This window comes from Pongo pygmaeus, chromosome 7 (genome assembly GCF_028885625.2).
Source record: "Pongo pygmaeus isolate AG05252 chromosome 7, NHGRI_mPonPyg2-v2.0_pri, whole genome shotgun sequence".
NCBI lineage: Eukaryota > Metazoa > Chordata > Mammalia > Primates > Hominidae > Pongo > Pongo pygmaeus.
The window spans coordinates 66,381,628-66,401,963 of NC_072380.2; the positions used below are offsets into that span (position 1 = coordinate 66,381,628).

The 20,336-nt window shown below is 36.3% G+C and overlaps 1 protein-coding gene across 1 annotated transcript in view; it reads left to right on the forward strand.

Annotated features, from left to right (window-relative positions):
* The window catches only part of RP1 (RP1 axonemal microtubule associated), a 341,437-nt gene that overhangs the window by 93,825 nt on the left and 227,276 nt on the right, over window positions 1–20,336 (forward strand). Inside the window, exons 6-9 of the mRNA XM_063669462.1 lie at window positions 1,900–2,063; window positions 5,697–5,783; window positions 8,986–9,118; window positions 16,215–16,366. Of these exons, the coding sequence (XP_063525532.1) occupies window positions 1,900–2,063; window positions 5,697–5,783; window positions 8,986–9,118; window positions 16,215–16,366 (536 nt within the window). The remainder of the gene's footprint in view (window positions 1–1,899; window positions 2,064–5,696; window positions 5,784–8,985; window positions 9,119–16,214; window positions 16,367–20,336) is intronic.

The following is a 20,336-nucleotide window of genomic DNA, read 5'->3' on the forward strand; positions in this document are numbered from 1 at the left end:
TGTGTAGGGCAAACAAAATATAGTTTTATATTTTAAAGTAGATTTTTTAAAAACAGGCCAGGTGCAGTGGCTCATGCCTGTAATCCTATCACTTTGGGGGGCCAAGGGTGGATCATTTGAGGTCAGGAGTTTGAGTCCAGCCTGACCAACGTGGTGAAACCTCACCTCTACTAAAATACAAAAATTAGCTGGGTGTGGTGGCGGGTGCCTGTAATCTCAGCTATTCAAGAGGCTGAGGCAGGAGAATCACTTGAACCCAGGAGACAGAGGTTGCCTTGAGCCAAGATCGTACTACTGCACTCCAGCTTGGGTGACACCAGTGAGACTCCCTCTCAAAAAAATAAAAATAAAAAATACAAACACAAACATACATTAATTTAATGTGTATTTATTGTACCATATAAATTTAAATCTAGCCTTTGGTTATTTATTTTAATGATAAAAATGGCAAATACATTTTAGTTCAAAGTTGGAAGAGAGGAAAACAGTCTAATGAGTAGAATGCCATTTAAATCAGTAGTTCTTAATTTTATTGCCTTATATTCTTACTTATTTTATGTAATCTTGAGTGTGTTCCCTAATTTCTCATTACTTCACTTTTGTTTTATTCCTTTTTTTTTTTTGAGATAGGTTCTTGCTCTGTTGCCCAGGCTAGAGTGTACTGTGGCAAGATCACAGCTTGCTGTGACCTCAAATTCTTGGGCTCAAGCGATTCTTCCACTTCAGCCTTCCAAGTAGGTAGGACTACAGGCATGCACCACCATATCTGGCTTTCGTTTTTCTTATACATCAGCTTTCTGATTGACATGGTTTGGCTCTGTGTCCTTACCCAAATCTCATCTTGAATTGCAATTCCCAGGTGTTGAGGGAGGATCAGGTGGGAGGTGGTTGGATCATGGGGATGGCTTCCCCCATGCTGTTCTCATGATAGTGAGTTCTCGAGAGCTGATGGTTTTAAAAGTGTTTGGCAGTTCCCCCTTCGTGCGTGCGCTCTCTCTCTCCTGCCTTGTGAAGAAGGTACTTGCTTCTCCTTTACCTTCTGCCATGATTGTAAGTTTCCTGAGGCCTTCTCAGCCATGTGGAACTGTGAGTCAATTAAACCTCTTTTATTTATGAATTACCTAGTCGCAGATAGTAGCTTTATAGCAATGTGAAAATGCAATAATACACTGATGTTTACCCCCAAAGAAACCTGACAAAATTAAATTGAAATCCTAGGACATTATATCATACCACTATTAATGTGCTATAATGTTTAGTCAGTCTCAGTTATGTTCACAATGAGCCATATGTTTTCTAGCATTGCTTTCATTTGTTTCTAGGTGATACAAAATATACTTCTGTTTGTAGGATTTAGTTACTTTATTAATTGGGGATACTTAAAATAATAAATGAATAAATTATGGCAGATAACTTCTCAAATTCTACTCACCCAATTCCAGTTTAAATTCTTAATTATTATATAAAATTTTATTTTGGAAAATAAATATCTAAACTCAAAAAATATCCTAAAAGGCATTAATTCTCAATGCACATGTTACATGCCAGAGCTGAGAATATTGGAGATTTTTTGTCAAAATACTGGGAGCTTCAAAGAAGTTGTTTAGTGACTCTCTTGGAGTCCAGGTATGACCAACGATAATATGGTAATGATACCACTCTAGCCATCTCACTAAAGATCTTTTTGGAAATATTCTCACTGTCACACTGTAGAAAATAGTAATTTTATTGAGTATTTTAAATTCCAAATATAAATCTTCTATTACGGCACTTTTTCAGAGGAGATGAAGAATAAGTTTTGTCTATCCTGAACTCTCCTAGTTTTATGATGACCTGCTGTTCTGAGTCTTCCATTTCTATCCGTTGCCATAATGCTGTATGTTATTTTTTCTTTTATAGGTAGTAACTGGAAAGTTTTTATAATCACCAGTGACTTGCTAGATGCAGGGACCAGCTCACAGATTTATATTATTCTGTATGGACAACATAGAAGTTCAGCCCCCATATATCTTTATGGAACAGATGGGGCTCGATTTCAGGTTGGCCATGAAGACATATTTACTGTAAGTAATAAAACTGAGTATAAACTGTTAATGTAAGTGATACAGCTAGTAGGTACTTTGGAATGAACGTAGTCTATCCGTTTAATAACACCATGTGCCCTGTAGAAGATCATTCAAAAGTAATTTATGGAAATTTTTGCTCAAGAAGATTTAACACAAGTAAATCTGCAATATGGGAAGAGATAGTAGCTAGAGAGAAATACTAGACGGTAAACACTTATTTTTATGTGGACAGACATCAGGAGCAAGGGCTTATGCCTTTCTGGCTCTCCAGATAAGGCTCAAAGTCAAGCTCAAAAAGGGAAAAATAAAATTGTGAAACAAGGAAGGCAAAAAAGTTGTCATCAAGTTGTTAATTAATGGTTTTTATTAGTTATTAGTTATCAAGTTATTAGACCATGGCTAGACACATGGAGATCAGGATCTAGAGGGAAACAGAGGTAACAAAGATGAAGCAGGGAGACCAGTGCCATGTTGTTTAAACTGAAGTCAGATACATTAGCAAACAAAGGCAAGACTTGAAGTGGGTCAAGCACCTGGCACTTATAGATGCTTAGTAATGTCTGTTGAATAAATTAATGGATGCACAGAAGGATTGGTTTGAACCAGGTGGAGACAGAGTAAAATCACCATGAAGAAAGAGTCTCCTTAAGTATTGCAAGTCTTCATAGGACAGCCACCTCCATGTGATCCTGGGTGTTTGGTTTACTACAACCACAGGAGAGGCTGAACCATTTGGAAACATTGTTCCCATTAGATTAGTTTGATCTAACTTTTCCATCCTATATGAGTCAATATTTAAAGACACTCTTGTGTTTATAGTCACTAAAGGATTTTGTCATTATTTTCCGTGAGTAAGAAATAAAAAATAGTCTGAGCTGTTGTTGTTTTACTATTTTAGTGTTTCATGTTTTCTTTTAAATTGAATTATATATTCACATAGTTTATAGGGCTAAATAATTTTCAATTCTGTAATAAGAAAGGAACACCCTTAACCCCTCATTTTCATAGTTTGATGCTTCTTTTTTCTTAATGTTGCTACTAAATTTCAGCTCTTTCTGTTGTCACTCTTGCTTGAGTTCTGGGATGGCTACATTAATCTCGTTGTAGAGGCGATGGCTTCATTAAATGCAGTAATTTCATGCCAATTTTGATCATAGTTTCATTTGTTCTAATTAATTGTTTTCTTGTAAGCGTTCTTAGGCAGACTGTTTTACATCTTCCTTTCCTTTTTCCCTGTACTTTCTTTGTATAGACCTTTTCTTTTCTTTTTTATTATGGTAAAATACACAAAAGTTATCATTAAAAAATTTTTAAATTGTATGATTTAGTGGCATATAGTACATTCACAGTGTTATTCAACAATCACTATCTACTTTCATAACATTTTATTCACTCCAAAAGAAAACCTTGTTATGCAGTCACTCCCTGTTGCCTTTCTACCAACCCCTAGCAACCTCTGTCTTGTCTTCCCTTCCCTTCCCTTTCCCTTCCCCTCTCCCCTCTACCTCCCTCCTCCCTCCTCCCCTCCCCTCCCCTCCCCTTCCTTTCCCTTCCCTCCCTTTCCCTTTCCTTTCCTATTTGGATGTTTTAAATTTTTTCTTATTTCTGAATTGCTCTAGCTAGAACTTTCAGTACAGTGTTGAATAGAAGTAGCAACAATTATTATCCTTGTCTTGTTCCTGATTTAGGGGAAAAGCTCTCCATCTTTTGCCATTGAGTATGACGTTATCTGTGGGTTTTTCTCACGATAAGTGCCCTTTATCATGTTCAGGAAGTTCTTTTCAATTTCTAGTCTGTCGAATTTTTTTTTTAAATCATGAAAGGGCATTTGATCTTGTCAAATGTGTGTGTGTGTGTGTGTGTGTGTGTGTGTTGGGGGGGCAGTTTGGCATCAGTTGAGATGATTGTGTTTTTCCCCTCTATTTTATTTACGTGGTGTGTTAGATTGATATTTGTATGTAGAACCAATTTCCATTCCTGGGATAAATCCTAGTTTATTATAACATATAATCTTTTTAATATGCTTCTGGATTCATTAGCTAGTTTTGTTGAAGATGTTTGCGTCTTTATAAGGCACAGTGGTTTATAGTTTTCTTGTTATGTCTTTGGGTTTGTTATCAGCATAATGCTGACCTTGCAGAATGAGTTAAAAAGTATTTCCACCTCTTTTTTGGAAGTGTTTTTAATTAATTCTTCTTTAAATATTTGATAGAATTCACCAATGAAGCCTTCTGTCCTAGGTTTCTTTTTCTTGGGAGGTTTTTGATTACTGATTCAATCTCTTTACCTTTATAGGTCTATTCATATTTTTTATTTCTTCAAGTCAGTTTTGGTGGTCTGTGTGTTTCTATAGATTTGTCCATTTCATGTAGGTTATCTAATTTGTTGGCATACTATTGCTCATGGCATTCTTTTATAATCCTTTTTATTTCTGTAAAGTCAATAGTAATGTCTCTACTTTTATTTTTGATTTTAGCAATTCTCTTTGCTAAAATCTAGATAGGCTAAAGTCTATCAGTTTTATTGATGTTTCTAATAACCGAGTATTAATTTAATGTATTTTGTTGTTTTTATATTCTCCCTTTTGTTTATCAGTCTATCTCTTTCTTTTACTAGCTTAGGATTTAGTTTGCCTTTCTTTTTCTAGTTCCTTAAGATGTAAATCAGGTTATTTATTTGAGATTTTTTTTCTTTTTTAATGTAGGTGTATATAGCTATAAATTTCCCTCAGAGCTCTGCTTTTTCCATATTTTTGTGTTATATTTTTGTTTTCATTTATCTCAAAGTATTTTTTAATTTTCCTGCAGTTTGTTCTTTGACCCATTTGTTGCTTACGAGTATGTTCTTTAATTTACACTTTTTTAATTTTATTTTTCTGAGATGGAGTCTAGCTATCTCACCCAGGCTGGAGTGCAGTGGCATGATCTCAGCTCACTGCAACCTCTGCCTTCTGAGTTCAAGCAATTCTCCTGCCTTAGCTTCCCAAGTAGCTGGGATTACAGGCACCTGCCACCACACCCAGCTAATTTTTGTATTTTTAGTAGAGACAGGGTTTCACTGTGTTGGTCAGGCTGGTCTCGAACTCCTGACCTCATGATCCACCTACCTTGGAATTTACACATATTTTGAACTTTTCAGTTGCCTTATAATACTGATTTCTGGATTCATTCCATTGTGTTTGGACAAGATACTCTGTATGATTTGTCTTTTTAAATTTTCAAGACTTGTTTTGTTGCATAACGTATGTTCTATCCTGGAGAACATTCCATGTGTACTTGGAAAGACTGTTTTCTGTTGTTGGGTGGAGTGTTCTACAGATGTTAGGTCTAGGTGGTGTGTAATGTTCAAGTCCTCTATTTTCTTATTCTTTTCTCTACTTGTTCTACCCATCATTCAAGTCGGGTATTGAAGTCTCCAACTATAATCATCGAGTGTCTGTTTCTCCATTCAGTTCTGTTAAATTTTGCTTATTATATTTTAGTACTCTCTTGTTAGGTGTGCACATGTTTATAATTCTTATCTCTTCTTAATGAATTGACCCCTTTATCAACATATCATATCCTAATCTGAGCTGTTTTTAAGTGGATTTTGTGAAATTACATTGAAAGTTGTTCCCTTGGCTCTTCATAGATAACAGTTGGAGACATTGGAGCACTCTTTAAGATTCGTATTGGTCATACCAACTCTGGACCCTCCCCTTCCTGGCACTGCAAGGAGGTAAGGATATATCAACACTTTCCCATTCTTTGCAAAATCCTCTGCATATTCCTCTCAGGAGTCAACTCATCATGCCTATAATGAGTTGATAGAGTCCTGTACCTTTTTAGCCAGTGCTTTCTTCAAGGCAGAAGTATCATATGCCCTTAATAAATTCTTAATTGATTGAGGGAGGCACCTTAACCTAGCAATTCTTTCACCTCTTTGCAAAGAAAAAAGCGCCTGGAACTCTGATATAGTTGCGCTGCTGATAAAAAGATGACTAGCTGTATGTTATTTGCTTCAGAAATGTTGTAAAGATAGACCACTGTGTTGATGAAATAATAGTCTACTAGACTTGAATGCCAGCTTTGAAATTTAGTCTATTCATGCTAAGCAGGAAAATGCCCCTTGAGTATTTTTAAGATTAAAAAAAGGCTTAAATTTTCTATATTGTTCAGCATGAAACATCCTACTTATTAGCATGATTGTCAGTAAATGCAGATCTCCAACACTGGAAATCATAGAGCTTGTCATCCATTTTTGTATATGGTGTATTTACGTCTTCTGCCATTTCAAAATAAATGCTCTTTAACTAAACAAGTTCTCAAAATGTGAAGAAAATCTGGTCATATTCCTGATATTTTCGGCAAACTTACTCTTCTTGAGTTTTAACATGTGGAAGAATTAATGAAAAATTCATAGAAGATGAGTAATTCCTTAAAAACATTAAAAAATTCCATTAGCAGAAATATGTAGTTGTTAATACCATCTTCTTTATGTTAAAGTTACAAACGATTGTGAAAGCAGAATGAAAAAATAAAACTTACCTTGTGAAAATACAGAATGTTGAGGTTATATTTTAAAATTCAAAATTACTACCTGGCTTCTATGTAAAATACTCTCTTTTATGCTATATAGAGCTTTTGAAGTATGATATTCAAATTGATTCTTAAGTGATCATATATGACAATACTTTTTTTCTTCCCTCTCAGTAAGTTACACTAACATATGAAAATTATCATTAATGCTCCTGCCATTTCATTTGATAGCCAGTAAGCAAGATTACATTCATTATGAACTTGGGATGCTGAGACAAAAAATTTTGTATTACAGAGGAATGATATAAAAATCAGGCTGAAAATTTCTGTTGTCTTTCTCTCTATGGCAAGTATTCTGTCACTGCAAGGGAACTTTGCCTAAGGTTTACTTTGGCTCTTGTTGAGTACCTGTGAAGAAGGGACACATTCTTGATTCAAAATTTCCTTCTGAATGTACAAAAGCCCTTATCCACTTTATCCATTTTGCTAAATTAGATAATGGGTTGAAAATTTTCTGTTCGATTCTTATAATACAGTTTAGAAGTTTGAAATTTGAAATTTTAAGTAAGCCAACTTGTATGGGGATTTGAACAGAATCACTGATTCCATGATAGCAACAATAATACATTTCCATAAAATAACCACATTACTTTACAAACTTAATCTTGATTTTTTCAAGCTTAGTTAGGGAAGATTACAAAATAAAAAGTTCAAAATGTTAGGTTATTTTCTGCTTCTCAAATGATCAGCTTTGGGCCTTAATTAAAATAATCAAATCAGACAGTCTTGGCAGTAATAACCTTGCAAACAATAGTTTTTCTCACGGGTTCTCAGGAAGTCTTTCTAAAAGTGACATTACATTGTATCAGAATCACACTTAATGTGCATTTATAAATGTGAATTCCTGAACCTGTCTGAGACTCACAGACCTTAGTAGGATCAGGTACTGAAAATCTGCCTTTTTTTCCTTTTTGAGACAGGGTCTCCGTCTATTGCCTAGGCTGGAGACCAGTGGCACGATCATGGCTCGCTGCAGCCTTGACTTCCCAGGCTCAAGTGATCCTCCCACCTCAGCCTCCCAAGTAGCTGGGACTATAGGCATGCACCACCACACCTGGCTAATTTTTTATTTTTTGTAGAGACGGGGTCTTGCCATGTTGCCCTGGTTGGTCTCAAACTCCTGGGCTCAAGCAATCTGCCCACCTTGGGCCTGCAAAGTGCTGGGATTACAGGTGTGAGCCACTGTGCCTGGGTGAAAATCTGCCTTTTTAACAAGGTGATTTTAAAATCATTAAAGTTGAAAACCTCTGATTTAAGGCATTCTCAAAAGAGTAAGATTAATTTAATAGTTAAAATAACACCTCACTGAAGCTTTATTTCTAAAAATATTTTAATGAAAAAGTTATCTTTCTGTAAACATTTCATTATACTACAAATGAAACATCTGAATCCATTACAGAACACTTCTGAATTCTTAAACATCAGAAAACATACTGAAGTTTTAAAGTAATTTTGAATATTTAGGTAGGCTAACAATCCTTACATTACCCTTGCACACTGGCATGCTTATTCACTATTTTGTAACATCAATTACTGGAACTCCAAGAGATACTGTAAAAGAATAATAGTACTCTATTCAGAAAAGGCTATATTTTAGTATGAGAAAATATAATTTTTACTTTTTGATGATTTTCATATTTTTCAGTTCCTACCAGAAATTATTAACATTCTTGTTTAACTCCAGGATAAAGGGATTAGGTATAATAGGTGACCATACAAATAATTAGTGCTTGAATTTTGTTCATTGCTAAGGATCCAAGGGGGGAACCATATCAGTTTGAATCTGTAGTGTATGAAATCTGACCTTATGCTACTATTTATAAAATCACTTTAAACCAAAAGTTAATTTCGAAGAAGTTGAAACAGGGAAATAATATATTTCTAAAAATGTAAACATCTCTTTCTAAACAGGAAAATATTAATGACATAAGATTTTGGAAGAAATCTTCCATGTTTGACATAAACATTTCGAAATAGAAACACTAGAAATAGAAAATTTATCTGGGTGCAGTGGTGCGTGTCTGTAGTCCCAGCTACTCAGGAGGCTGAGGTGGGAGGATCACTTCAGCCTAGGAGTTGGCAACCAGCCTGGGCAACATAGCAAGACTTTGTCTCAAATAAATAAATAGATAGATAGAAATAGGAAGATTTTTAGATAGAGGAAAGAAATGCCATTGTACCTGAGATGGCAGTAAAAGAAGAAATTAGCACTGTCAAATTATCAACAGTTTCTCATATTAAAAATAATTCTCTGAGCTAAGTGGCAGTCTTGAACAAAAACTTATTTGACACTTTGATAAAGCATTCCTACATTTTTGAAAGTAATATTATTGTTATTATAGATACAATTGCATAATATGAATTCTGGAAAACAGTTTTATGTACCTGTTCAACGATGGTTGGCGCGAGATCAAGAGGATGGGGAAATCTGTCGAGAATTTCCTCTTTTAAGTAAAGGACAACCCGTCCTTCCAGGTAGGAAAGAGTCAACTCCAGGTAGCACAGATAAAACTGGTTTGCCTAAATGCTGAAGGACAGGGAACCAATAAACACATGTTGAGTAAATGAATGTTTCTTATCACTTACCTCTCTGATGTGACAGCTGCATCTAAATGCTTTTTAGTTGTTTCACATGCCAGCATTCAGGAATATGTTCTTGTCAACAGCCCTATAGGAAGGTCGGCTGAAATGCTTCTTAATCAAAACAAGGAAATTAATTCTTAGGCGGTCATGAGAAAATTGAATGTCAAATGAAGTTCCTCCAGGGCTAAGAAATGCAAGTCAATGTATACTTTTCCCACTGGGCTCTGCCTCATTTTTGAAAATTTATCTATTTGATTAGGAAATAAAACACAACCGTTCAATGACTTTCTAAATGTCTGTCCGAAAGCAGAGATGTGTCCAAGCCCTGTGTAAATTTATGGCTGATAATAGGCTCTTGTTCTACTCAGGGGTAGGTAGTCACTGCTCCCCAGCACAAGAATTCAGGGTGACTATCCATAAGAGTCATTTGCTCTTGGGTCTGCTGGCCTCTGCCTTGGGGGAGAATGGGATAAGGGCATATGAGATTATTAAATAGACAATTGGCAAAAAATGGATTTTTCTCCAATCCAGACTATGTTCTATTAAAAATGTGATGTTTTAATTTTCTAAATAAATAAATAAATGAGTAATAGTAAGTTTTATCTGACATTAGGCTTAGGTCCATACCAACCTGTGTAGTTTTTTGAGGGAACATAGACTGGTAAACATTTGCACAGATTGATGATTCCTTTGTGGTTTTAAATAAGGTGTGATCACTTTTCTTAAGTTTCTGAAGTTAAAATATTTTTGAAAAGACATGAATAGCCCTAGTTACTGAAAAGTGAAGCAGGAGCATTGTTCTCACCATTTATAAGTATTTTTTTCACCATTTAGAAGCATTGTTATCACTATTCTTCCTCATCAGCCCACATGTTTCACCTGAGAAGATGTTCGCCAGGTGCCCTATTCCTACCCATTGTTAGTAATGATGCAGAGGTGACTTTCTGCTGCTGCTTCCCTCCATTTTAACTGTTAAAGTTCTGCTCAAAGAAGGCACACTCTACAAATATGTTCTGATTTTACTTGTCTTTTGTGTAGGGCTTGACCCTTATGGTTTATTAATAAACATTTTTCTTTTCAGTTTCAGGACATGGCTTGGTATTCTAACCATACCCTATCATATGCTATCTATAAATTTGATAAGCCTTTAGTTATCTAGGTCAGTGGTAGATATAGCAAATGATGATTTACCCTTGCCATATTTTATCTAATATTCTAGCTAAGATTGATGCTGTGTCTGAAATGATATCATTACAAATAAGTAACACTCTTCACTAGAGGTAAACACATAAGTTCTAGGTGGTACAAATAACGAAAGCTGGATTAATGTCTTTTTTGCTATATTTTATTCCTTTAAGATTATAAAAAGTAATGGTAGTTATTCGTCATTTAAGACAACAGTAACTCTAAAAGTGTTTGCCCAGTTTACCAGTATACCATCATGTGTACCTGAAAAAAAATTTGTTGTCATTATGGAATTATTTTCCTGCGAAGGATAAAGGTTCCTAAGAAAACACCAAAAGTGGGCTCACAGGCTGTGTGAGCTACTTTTAAACAAATTTTATTTTTAATTGTGATAATTAACACAAACATTAAATTTACTACCTTAAACATTTTTAAGTGTACAGTTCACTTGTGTTAAGTGTATTCACATTGTTATGCAACAGATCTTCAGAACTTCTGCATCTTACAAAGCTGAAACTCTATATCCACTAAATACTAATTCCCCCCAATCCCCACCCCACCACACTTCTCTCAGCCTTTGGGAACCACATTTCTACTTTCTGTTTCTATGATTTTAACTACTTTAGATACATCATATGAGTGTAAGCATACAGTTTTTGTCCTTTTGTGACTGGTTTATTTTACCTAATGTAATGTCTATGGTATAGCATGTTAACAGAATTTTTATTCTTTTTAAGACTGCATATTACTCTATCATATGTATATACCACAATTTCTTTATCCATTCATCTGACAATGGACATTAGGCTTGCTTTCACCTTCTGTCTATTGTGAATAATGTTGTAATGACCATGGGTGTGCAAATTTAAATATCTCTTTGAGATTCTACTTTGAACTCTTTTGGGTGTGTATCTAGAAATGGGGTTGCTGAATTATATGGTAATTCCATTTTAAATGTTTTGAAGGACCTCCTTACCTTTTTCCATAGTAGCTGGACAATTTTACATCCCACAAGGGTTCCAATTTCTCTGCATTCTCCCCAACACTTGTTTTTTTTTTCTATTGATACTGGCCATCCTAATGGGTGTGAGGTAGTTTTTCATTGTGGTTTTCATTTGCATTTCTGTAATAATTAGTGATGTTGAATTTTTGTAGGCTTGTAGGCCATTTGTACATATTCTTTGATGAATTGTCTATTCAAGCTGTTTGTCTATTTTTAAATTGGATTGTCTCTTTTTCATGTGTTATTGTTTAGTTGAAAGAGTTCCTTATTTTTTCTGGATATTAGCCTCTTATCAGATATATGACTGGGAAATCTTTTTTGCAACTCCATAAGTTGCCTGTTTACACTAATGATTGTTGCCTTTGCTGTGCAGAAGTTTTTAAGTTTGATATAGCCCCATTTGTTTATGTTTGTTTTTGTTGCATGTGATTTTGGTATCATATTCAAGAAATAACTGCCAAATTTGATATCCTGAAGGTTTTCTCTTAAGGTTTCATCTAGGAGTTTTATGGATTTAGATTTTTATGGTTCTTTAATCCATTTTTAGTTAATATCTATATTGATGTAAGATAAAGATTCAACTTTATTTATTTGTTTTTTTTGCATGTGGATATCCAGTTTAGTCAACACCATTTATTGAAGAGACTGTCTTCCTCCTTGTGTGGTCTTGGCACCCTTGTCAAAATCATTTGACTGTATAATCGAGGGCTTTTTTCTGAGTTCTCTATTCTATTCTATTAGTCTGTCTATCTTTATCCCAGTACCACACTGCCTTTATTACTGTTGCTTTGTCATATATATTAAAATCAAGAAGTGTGAGGCTTATAACTTTGATCATTTCAAGATTGTTTTGACTATTCAGGGATCTCTTGGCAATCTACATGAATTTTTGGATTTTTTCCTATTTCTGTAAAAATTGCTGTTGAGATTTTGATAGGGACTGCATTTAGTCTTTAGATTGCTTTGGGTAATGTAGACATTTTAACAATATTAAGTCTTCTAACCTACAAATGTGGGGTGTCTTTCCATTTATTTGTTTCTTTAATTTATTTTAACAATGTTTTGTAGTTTTCACTGTACATATATTTCGCTGCCTTGGTTAGTATTAAGTATAGTATTTTATTGTTTTTGGTGCTATTGTAAATGCAATTGTTTTCTTAATTTCTTTTTGTATTATTCTTTGTTAGTATATAGTAATGCAGCTGCTTTTTGAGTGTTGATTTTGTTGTTTTAACAATTTTTTTTTATGTGGAGCCTTTTAGAATTTTCTACATATGTAACCTGCAAACAGCGATAATCTTGCTTCTCTTCCAAGTTGGATATCTTTTATTTGTTTTTCTTTTTTTAATTGCAATACCTAGAACTTTCAGTCATATGTTGAATAGAAATGATGAGAGTGGGCATTCTTGTCTTTTTCATGATCTTAGAGGAAAAGCTTTTTTTCTTTCATCAATAAGTATTGTGTTAGCTGTGAGCTTTTTATATATTGCCATTATTATGTTGAGATAGTTTCCTTCTATTCCTAGTTTGTTGAGAGCTTTTATAAAGGAAGGATGTTGGATTATAAGAATGCTTTTTCTGCATTGATGAAGTTTTTTGTTTTTTGTCTTTCATTCTGTTAATGTGGCATGTTACATTGATTCATTTTCATATGTGGAACCATCCTTGTATATCTAGGTATAAATGCAACTTGGTCATGCTGTATGTGCTGGGGGTAGGAGGGGGAGCTTCAGCATGTAAAATGCCATGAATTTTCCTACTGACTTCGATGAGGTTCTTTTTGTCTTTGGGCTTGCCTGGGTGCAGGAACCTCTTAGGTGGTTTCTGGGGTTCTCACAAAGGCAAATGTTCCAAGCATTGTTGTTATGATGGTGTCTCTGTGGGCAAATGCATCTTGCTGATGCCCTACGGGTACTTTTTAATGAAACAACTATTTTGTATTTCAGTTTACCCAGTAGAACCCTGGGTAAATATGTCAATTAAGAAAATTTCAGTTCATTTTTGTTATATATTTGTCTTTTAAGTTCTTACATGGAAAATAAAAGAAGAACACCTCTGATTAAAATAGCACAAAGGTGATAGACCACTGTTACTCTGTTACTCTGATCCCCCCTCCTCTTGTTTTCTCTCTCCAACTTTAGCATAGTTATTTGGTTTTTAAAAAAGGAAAAATGAAATTTTGGTTAGAAAAATAATAAGGAAGGCTGAGTGTGGTGGTTTACACTTGTAATCCCAGCACTTTGGGAGGCTAAGTCAGGTGGATCTCTTGAGTTCAAGACCAGCCTGGGCAACATGGTAAAACCCCATCTCTATTAAAAAATATAAAATTATATATTATGAATATGTAATATAATATGTTATAATATATAATTATATTATTATATATACCTAATGATATATAAATGATATATATATATATATGAGAAAATTAGCTGGGCATGGTAGCACATGCCTGTAGTCCCAGCTAGTCAGGAGCCTGAGGAGGGAGGATCGCTTGAGCCTGGGAGGTTGAGGATGCAGTGAGCCATGATTGTTCCACTGCATTCCAGCCTGAGTGACAGAACCAGACCCTGTATAAAAAAAAAAAGAAAAAATAAATATCTTTAGATTCTTTAGAAAAGGATTGTCAAGTTTACAATCCCAGAAAGTAAATAAAACTTCCCTCAATAATTCCTACTTATAAACCTTCTGCATGAGCTGAGGAGGAAATGGAATATGAAAGAATATCAACTGATGTGAAAATCCAGAGGATGGAGCTGGTGTGGGAGGGCAGTGCAGAACTGTGTTTGAATTCACAGAACTCTTGAATTAGAATCTTTTTCTCTTCTTCTGATACTTCATGCCCATGAATATTAGGTATTTTATTATTATCCTACAGGTCCCTGAGGTTCATTTTTTTAAAAAAGTATTTTTCTGTGTTGTTAGATTGGATGATTTCTATTTATCTGTCTTCAAGCTCATTTGTGCTTTCGTCTGTTCTCTCCAGTCTGCTCTTGAGCCTATTCAGTGAGTTTTAAAATTTGTTTATGATGCTTTTTTTCAGTTCTAAAATTTCTATTTAGTTCTTCTTTAAATTTTCTATTTCTTTGCGGAGATTTTCTGTTTCTCCATTGGTTTTAAGAGTGTTCACGCTTGTTTGTAGTAACATTTGTATCCCAACTGCTTTAAAATCTTTGCCAGATAATCAGTACCCATGTCATCTCAATGGTGATGTCTCCATTCTCTTTTCCCATGTGAACTGATATTTTTCTTGTTCTTAATATTCTGAGTATTCATATTATATTCTGGGCATTTTACATATTATTATATGAGACACTAGTTCTTATTTAAATCCTAAGGAAAATGTTGATATTTTTGTTTTAGTATATAGTTGACTACTGGTTAATTTCAGGTTATAAATCCTAACCTGTCTTCTGTGGGCTGTGGTTCCAATGTCAGTTCAGTTCCTAAAGCCTGTACAGTTCTTGGATCTTTCTTTTGGTGCTTAGAAGACTGAGGCTTTAGTTATCCTGTTGTGCTGTGCACTTCTGCAGTCTTCCTGTTTGGAAGGAAGACCCTATTGAAGCCCAGTTCCACCAAACAGAAGAGAAAGTTCTCTCCTTCAGAATGTTGGCTCCAATGTGCTCTTCTTCCCAGGCACAGGGATGTAAGAAAATAGAGAAATGTAAGTAAAAAAATGGTAGCATGTCTGCATCTTCTCATCTTTATATTTGAGGAGTTCCCTTTCCTGCCTCCTGAACCAGAACTAGAGGTCTTCTACCGAGCCCCCATATCTGAGGTCCCAGTACCTATTTCCAGGTCTCTGGTGCATGGAATCCAGGCTGGGGGACTGTGGAGGAGGAAAAATGGTAAACTCACAGATGCTTGGTGTTACTTTAAATGTTGGTCTTCTTCCCCATTCCTCCTGCTGCTGTTCATGTTTTGATCTTCATATAGCTGTTCTATGCATTCTGTCAAAGTTTTATAGCTGCATTCAGTAGGAGAGACTGGATGCTGTGGGTTACTCCATATTACCTGGAACTAGAACTCTTGATTGGATTTCTTTACAGTAGTCCCCGCTTATCCATGGTTTTTCTCTCCTTGGTCTCAGTTCTTCAAAGTCACTTGCTGTCCAAAAATATTAAATGTAAAATTCCAGAAACAGACAATTCACAAATTTTAAGTTGTGTCCCATTCTGAGTGTGATGAAATCTCCTGCTGTCCTGCTCCATCCTGCCCTGATGTGAATCACCCCTTTCTCTAGTGAATCCATGCTGTGTATGCTCTCTGCTTGTGCATCACTTAGTAGCCATCTTGGTTATTGTATTGACTGTCACACTATCGTAGTGCTTGTGTTCAAGTAACCCTTATTTTACTGAATAATGGCCTTAAAGTGCAGGAACAGTGATGCTGGCAATTTGGATATTTCAAAGAGAAGCCGTAAAGTACTTCCTTTAAGTGAAAAGGTGAAAGTTATTGAATTGATATGGAAAGAAAAAAAAGTATGTCAAATTTGGTAAGATTTGTGGTAAGAACAAGTTTTCTGTCTGTGAAATTGTGATCAGCATATTGTTATAATTAATCAATTTTATTGTTATTGTTAATCTCTTATGGTGCTTAATTCGTAAACTAAACTTTATTATAGGTATGTATAAATAGGGAAAAACATAGTATATATAGAATTTATTACTATCTGTGGTTTCTGACATCCACTGGGGATCTTGGAACTTTTCCACCATGGATAAAGGGAGATTTCTGTACGTAATTTTCCGTTATATGAGTACTGCTTGGCACTGAAAGTTTTTTTTCTTATGTTGTCAGTGACAATATATGAAGTGAATGTGGCAACGGGTGAGCTATGGAATGCTGGAACAGTAGCAAACGTCTACATTTCTATCCATGGGGAAAAGGGAGATACAGGATCCAGACAACTATTTAGATCGAAGAGCTCCTTCAATTTTTTAAGAGGACAAGTAAGCAAAATGCCCTTTGATTTTAAAAAGATTAATCATGGTAAAAACACATAGAATAAGATTTACTGTTGTAACTATTTTAAGAGCGTTTTAATTTCACAGTTTGGTAATGTTAATTATATTCACATTGCTGTGCAACAGATCATCAGAACTTTTTCATCTTCCAAAATTGGTAATCTAATAATTAACAACTCCCCATTTCTCCTTCCCTTCAGTCCCTAGTAACCACCATTCTACTTTCTATTTCTGTGTATTTACTTCAGATACCTCATGTAAGGGAAATAATATAGTAATTGTCTTTTGTGACTGGCTTATTTCACTTAGCATAATGTCCTCAAGATTCATCCATGTTATAGCATGTGACAGTATTTCCTTTCTTTTTAAGGCTGAATAATACTCCATTGTGTGTAAACAAACAAACTACATTTTGTTTATCATTTCATCGATTAATGGACATTTGGGTTGCCTCCACCTCTTGGCTATTGTGAATAGTACTACTGTGTACAAAGGGGTGCAGATATCTCTTTGAGCTTATCTTTTCAAATTGTTTTTGATACATATTTAGAAGTGGGATTGAGGGATCATATGGTTGTTTGTTTTTAATTTTTTGAAACTGCTGTGCTGTTTTGCATAGCGGTTGTACCATTTGACAATCCCACCAGCAGTGCACAAGGGTTCCAGTTTCTCCATCTCCTTGCCAAGACTTGTTAATTTTTTTTTTATGTAACCATCCTAATGGCTATGAAGGGATATCTCATTGCTTTCTATTTAAATTTCTGTATTTATTAGTGATGTTGAACATCTTTCATATGCTTATTGGCCACTTGTATATAATCTTTGGAGAAATGTTTGTTCAAGTCCTTTGCCCATTTTAGGGTTGGGTTATTTGTAGGAATAGAAAACCAAATACTGTATGTTCTCACTTATAAGTGGAGCTAATTATAGGGTACTCATGGACACAGTGAGAGCAACAATAGACACTAGGGTGTGGAGAGGGATGTGAGAGAAGGAGGCAAGGATTGAAAAACTGTTGGGTACTATTCTTACTACCTGGGTGATGGGATCATTCATATCCCAAACCTTAGCATCACACAATATATCCAGTTAACACACCTACACATGTACTGCCTGAATCTAAAATAAAAGCTGAAAAAGAAAAAATTGGGTTATTTCTTCTTTTTTGTTGTTGAATTGTAGAAGTTCTTTATTTATTCTGGAACTTAAACCTTTGTATTTCCTCTTTGTTGAAATTCTCACTTGGTTCATTCATCGCTCTCTTGACATCAGTATCTTTGTGACTGTTATTTTGAATTCTCTGTTGAGTAAATCACTTAGCTCCATTTCTGGAAATTAATCTTGTTCTTTTGTTTGGGACATATTCCCCTTTTTTCTTCATTTTCTTTGACTCTTTCTATTAGTTTCTATGCATTAGATAAGACAGCCACCTCTCCCAATCTTGTGAGGCTGGCTTCATGTAGGAAATAGATCTGACTGATCAACTTGGCAGAGATTAAGTGCCTCTCAAACTTCTGTATTTGTCCCAACTACTGTCTTTGTTTTTAGTGGCCCCCAGGAGTTTAGGGTGTGCCAAGTCCTGTCAGTGCCCCAGAGATAGGTAAGATAGAAGTCAGTCTCTTGAGAAGCAGCTGGAAAAGATGGGTTGCTAGATGTGTGATCAAGTTCCTTTTTTCCTCAGTCAGAACCTCAGAGCTGGAGTTTATTTCTCACTCACTCTACATTAAGCTGGGGAGAGGATCTGTGGCAAATGCCTGCACTCCTGTTCAGACCACACAGTTGCATTGCTCTTTGTTGCCCCCAAGAGCCTAGCAAATGCCCAGTTTCATCCGTTCTTAGAGACAGGTGGGTCAGCTGGAGACTTGTTCTATCTCTGGAATGAACCAGAGGAAAGAGCTGTGTGAAGTGTGCAGACACTCAGTAGACTACTGATTGCTTGTTCTGTCACCGCCTGGATGCAAGGTAATTAAAAATGTAACCCATGGAAATCGCTGGGAAACTTGACATTAGGTGTACAGTCAAACCCCTTTCAAAGAAAAACTGGGTGCTGGGGGTTTTTGCCTGCTCTCTCTGCATGAAGCCAGGAGAGCTGCTGGAAGTGCTCCTTATGTGTTTAAAGCATCACTTCATTCTCTGCAGTCCCTGGGGTATTTGAGAATGCCTATCCCCATCAGCTCCTACAGTTAAGTGATTTAGAGTCCAGTCCCTCAGGTAGAAGCTGTAAAATATGGGACATTCGATGTATGGACAAACTCCTTCCAGGGAGAAGATGAAGATTGGCTTTATCGCTAGAGCCACCTGGGGAAGAAGGCATGTCTGTTCAGGTTCACAAAGGACTTCTAATTACTTGACTTATCACCAACCAGATGCTGGCTAACTAGAAGCCCAACTCTGGGGCAACATCTGAGAAAGTGCAAGTCCAACCTTTTGTAGTGAGAAAATGGGATTTGGGTATTTTTGCCTGCTTGCTCTGTGCTAAGCCTTATGTGGGACAGCTGCTGGAAATGTTCTTGTACCCAGTTAAAATTGCCTCTTTGTTCTCTGTGGTACCAGGGAATTCTCAAATGCTGAGCCCCCACATTTCCAGAGGTAGGTGATTTAGGAGCCAGTTGTTTAGGTGGGAGCTATGAAACTTGGGATGCTCAATGTGTGGAGAAACTCTTTCCAGGGAGAAGCTGGAGACTTGGTTTTATTGCTGGAGTGAGCTAGGGTGAGAAGACATGGGAAGTACCCACATGCCTATTGAGGCTCTGGGAACTTTACTAATTTCCTGCCCTCCAGGCTTCCAGATGTACTCTAGTTAAAGCCCTGACCCCCGGACAGCAGCTGGGATTGTGTGCAGTCAGACCTCTTCCAGGGAGAAACTGGAAGTTAGATAATTTTCCTTGCTTACTCTGCACTAAGTCTAGGGGTATAGCTGCCTGTTTAAAACCACCTCCTAGTTCTCTGTGGTCCCAGGGGATTTTCAAATGCCAAGCCCCATCTGTTCTCAGAGGCAGTTGATGTAGGAGCCAATCCTTTGGATAGCAACCATAAAAGTTAGGTGTTCTCCTCCACAATCCCTCAATCTGGATTCAATGCACCAGAAACCTGGAAATAGGCACTGGACCTCAGATATGGGGGCTCAGTAGAAGCCCTCTAGTTCTGGTTCAGGAGGCAGGAACGGGAACTCCTCACATATAGAGAAGGTGCAGACATGCCACCTTTTTTTTTCACTTTCATTTTTCTATTTTTGTACGTCCCCATGCCTGGGAAAAGGAGCACACGGGAGCCATCATTTTGAAGGAGAGGAACTTGCCCTTTTGTTTGGTAGAGCTGGGCTTCAATGGGGTCTTCCTTACAAATAGGAAGACTGCAGAATTGCACAGCACAACAGGATAACTAAAGGACAGAAATGGAAGAGTGGATCCTGTGTCCAGAATTCTGTCTCGTCTGAAGGCTGCCTGAGAAACTGGTTTATGTCTCCCCAACTTGGAGCCATGACAGAAAAGGCAGATAGTTTGGAAGCCTGGAAAAACAGAGGCTAGCCCTGCAGCCTGTTTTTGCAGCAGAGATTCTTCAGTACAGCAGAGAGACAATAAGACAAGCAAGAGATTGTGGGCTCCAGATAAAAAAACAAACACTTCCTTTTGGAAGCTGGAGAAGCTCCTGACTGTGCAGTGCTATTTCTAGGGTGTGGTTTGTGGAAGGAGCTTATCTCAGCTTTTTCTACCTGTTTCGGTGTGGATATTTTCTCAGTTTCCCAGTGTGTGTGTGTTGCAACAAGTGTCTGAATTTCTCTCCAAATGAATTGATGTATTTGTATTTGTTTATTTGGTACGTCCATGGAAGAACTGAAAGTCAGAATCCTCCTAGTCTGCCATATTGCTGACATCGCCCAACCCAATGATGGTTTAAAGAGTGAGTTGTTAATAACAGGCTCTGAAATTGAGGCAATAATTAATAGCCTACCAAC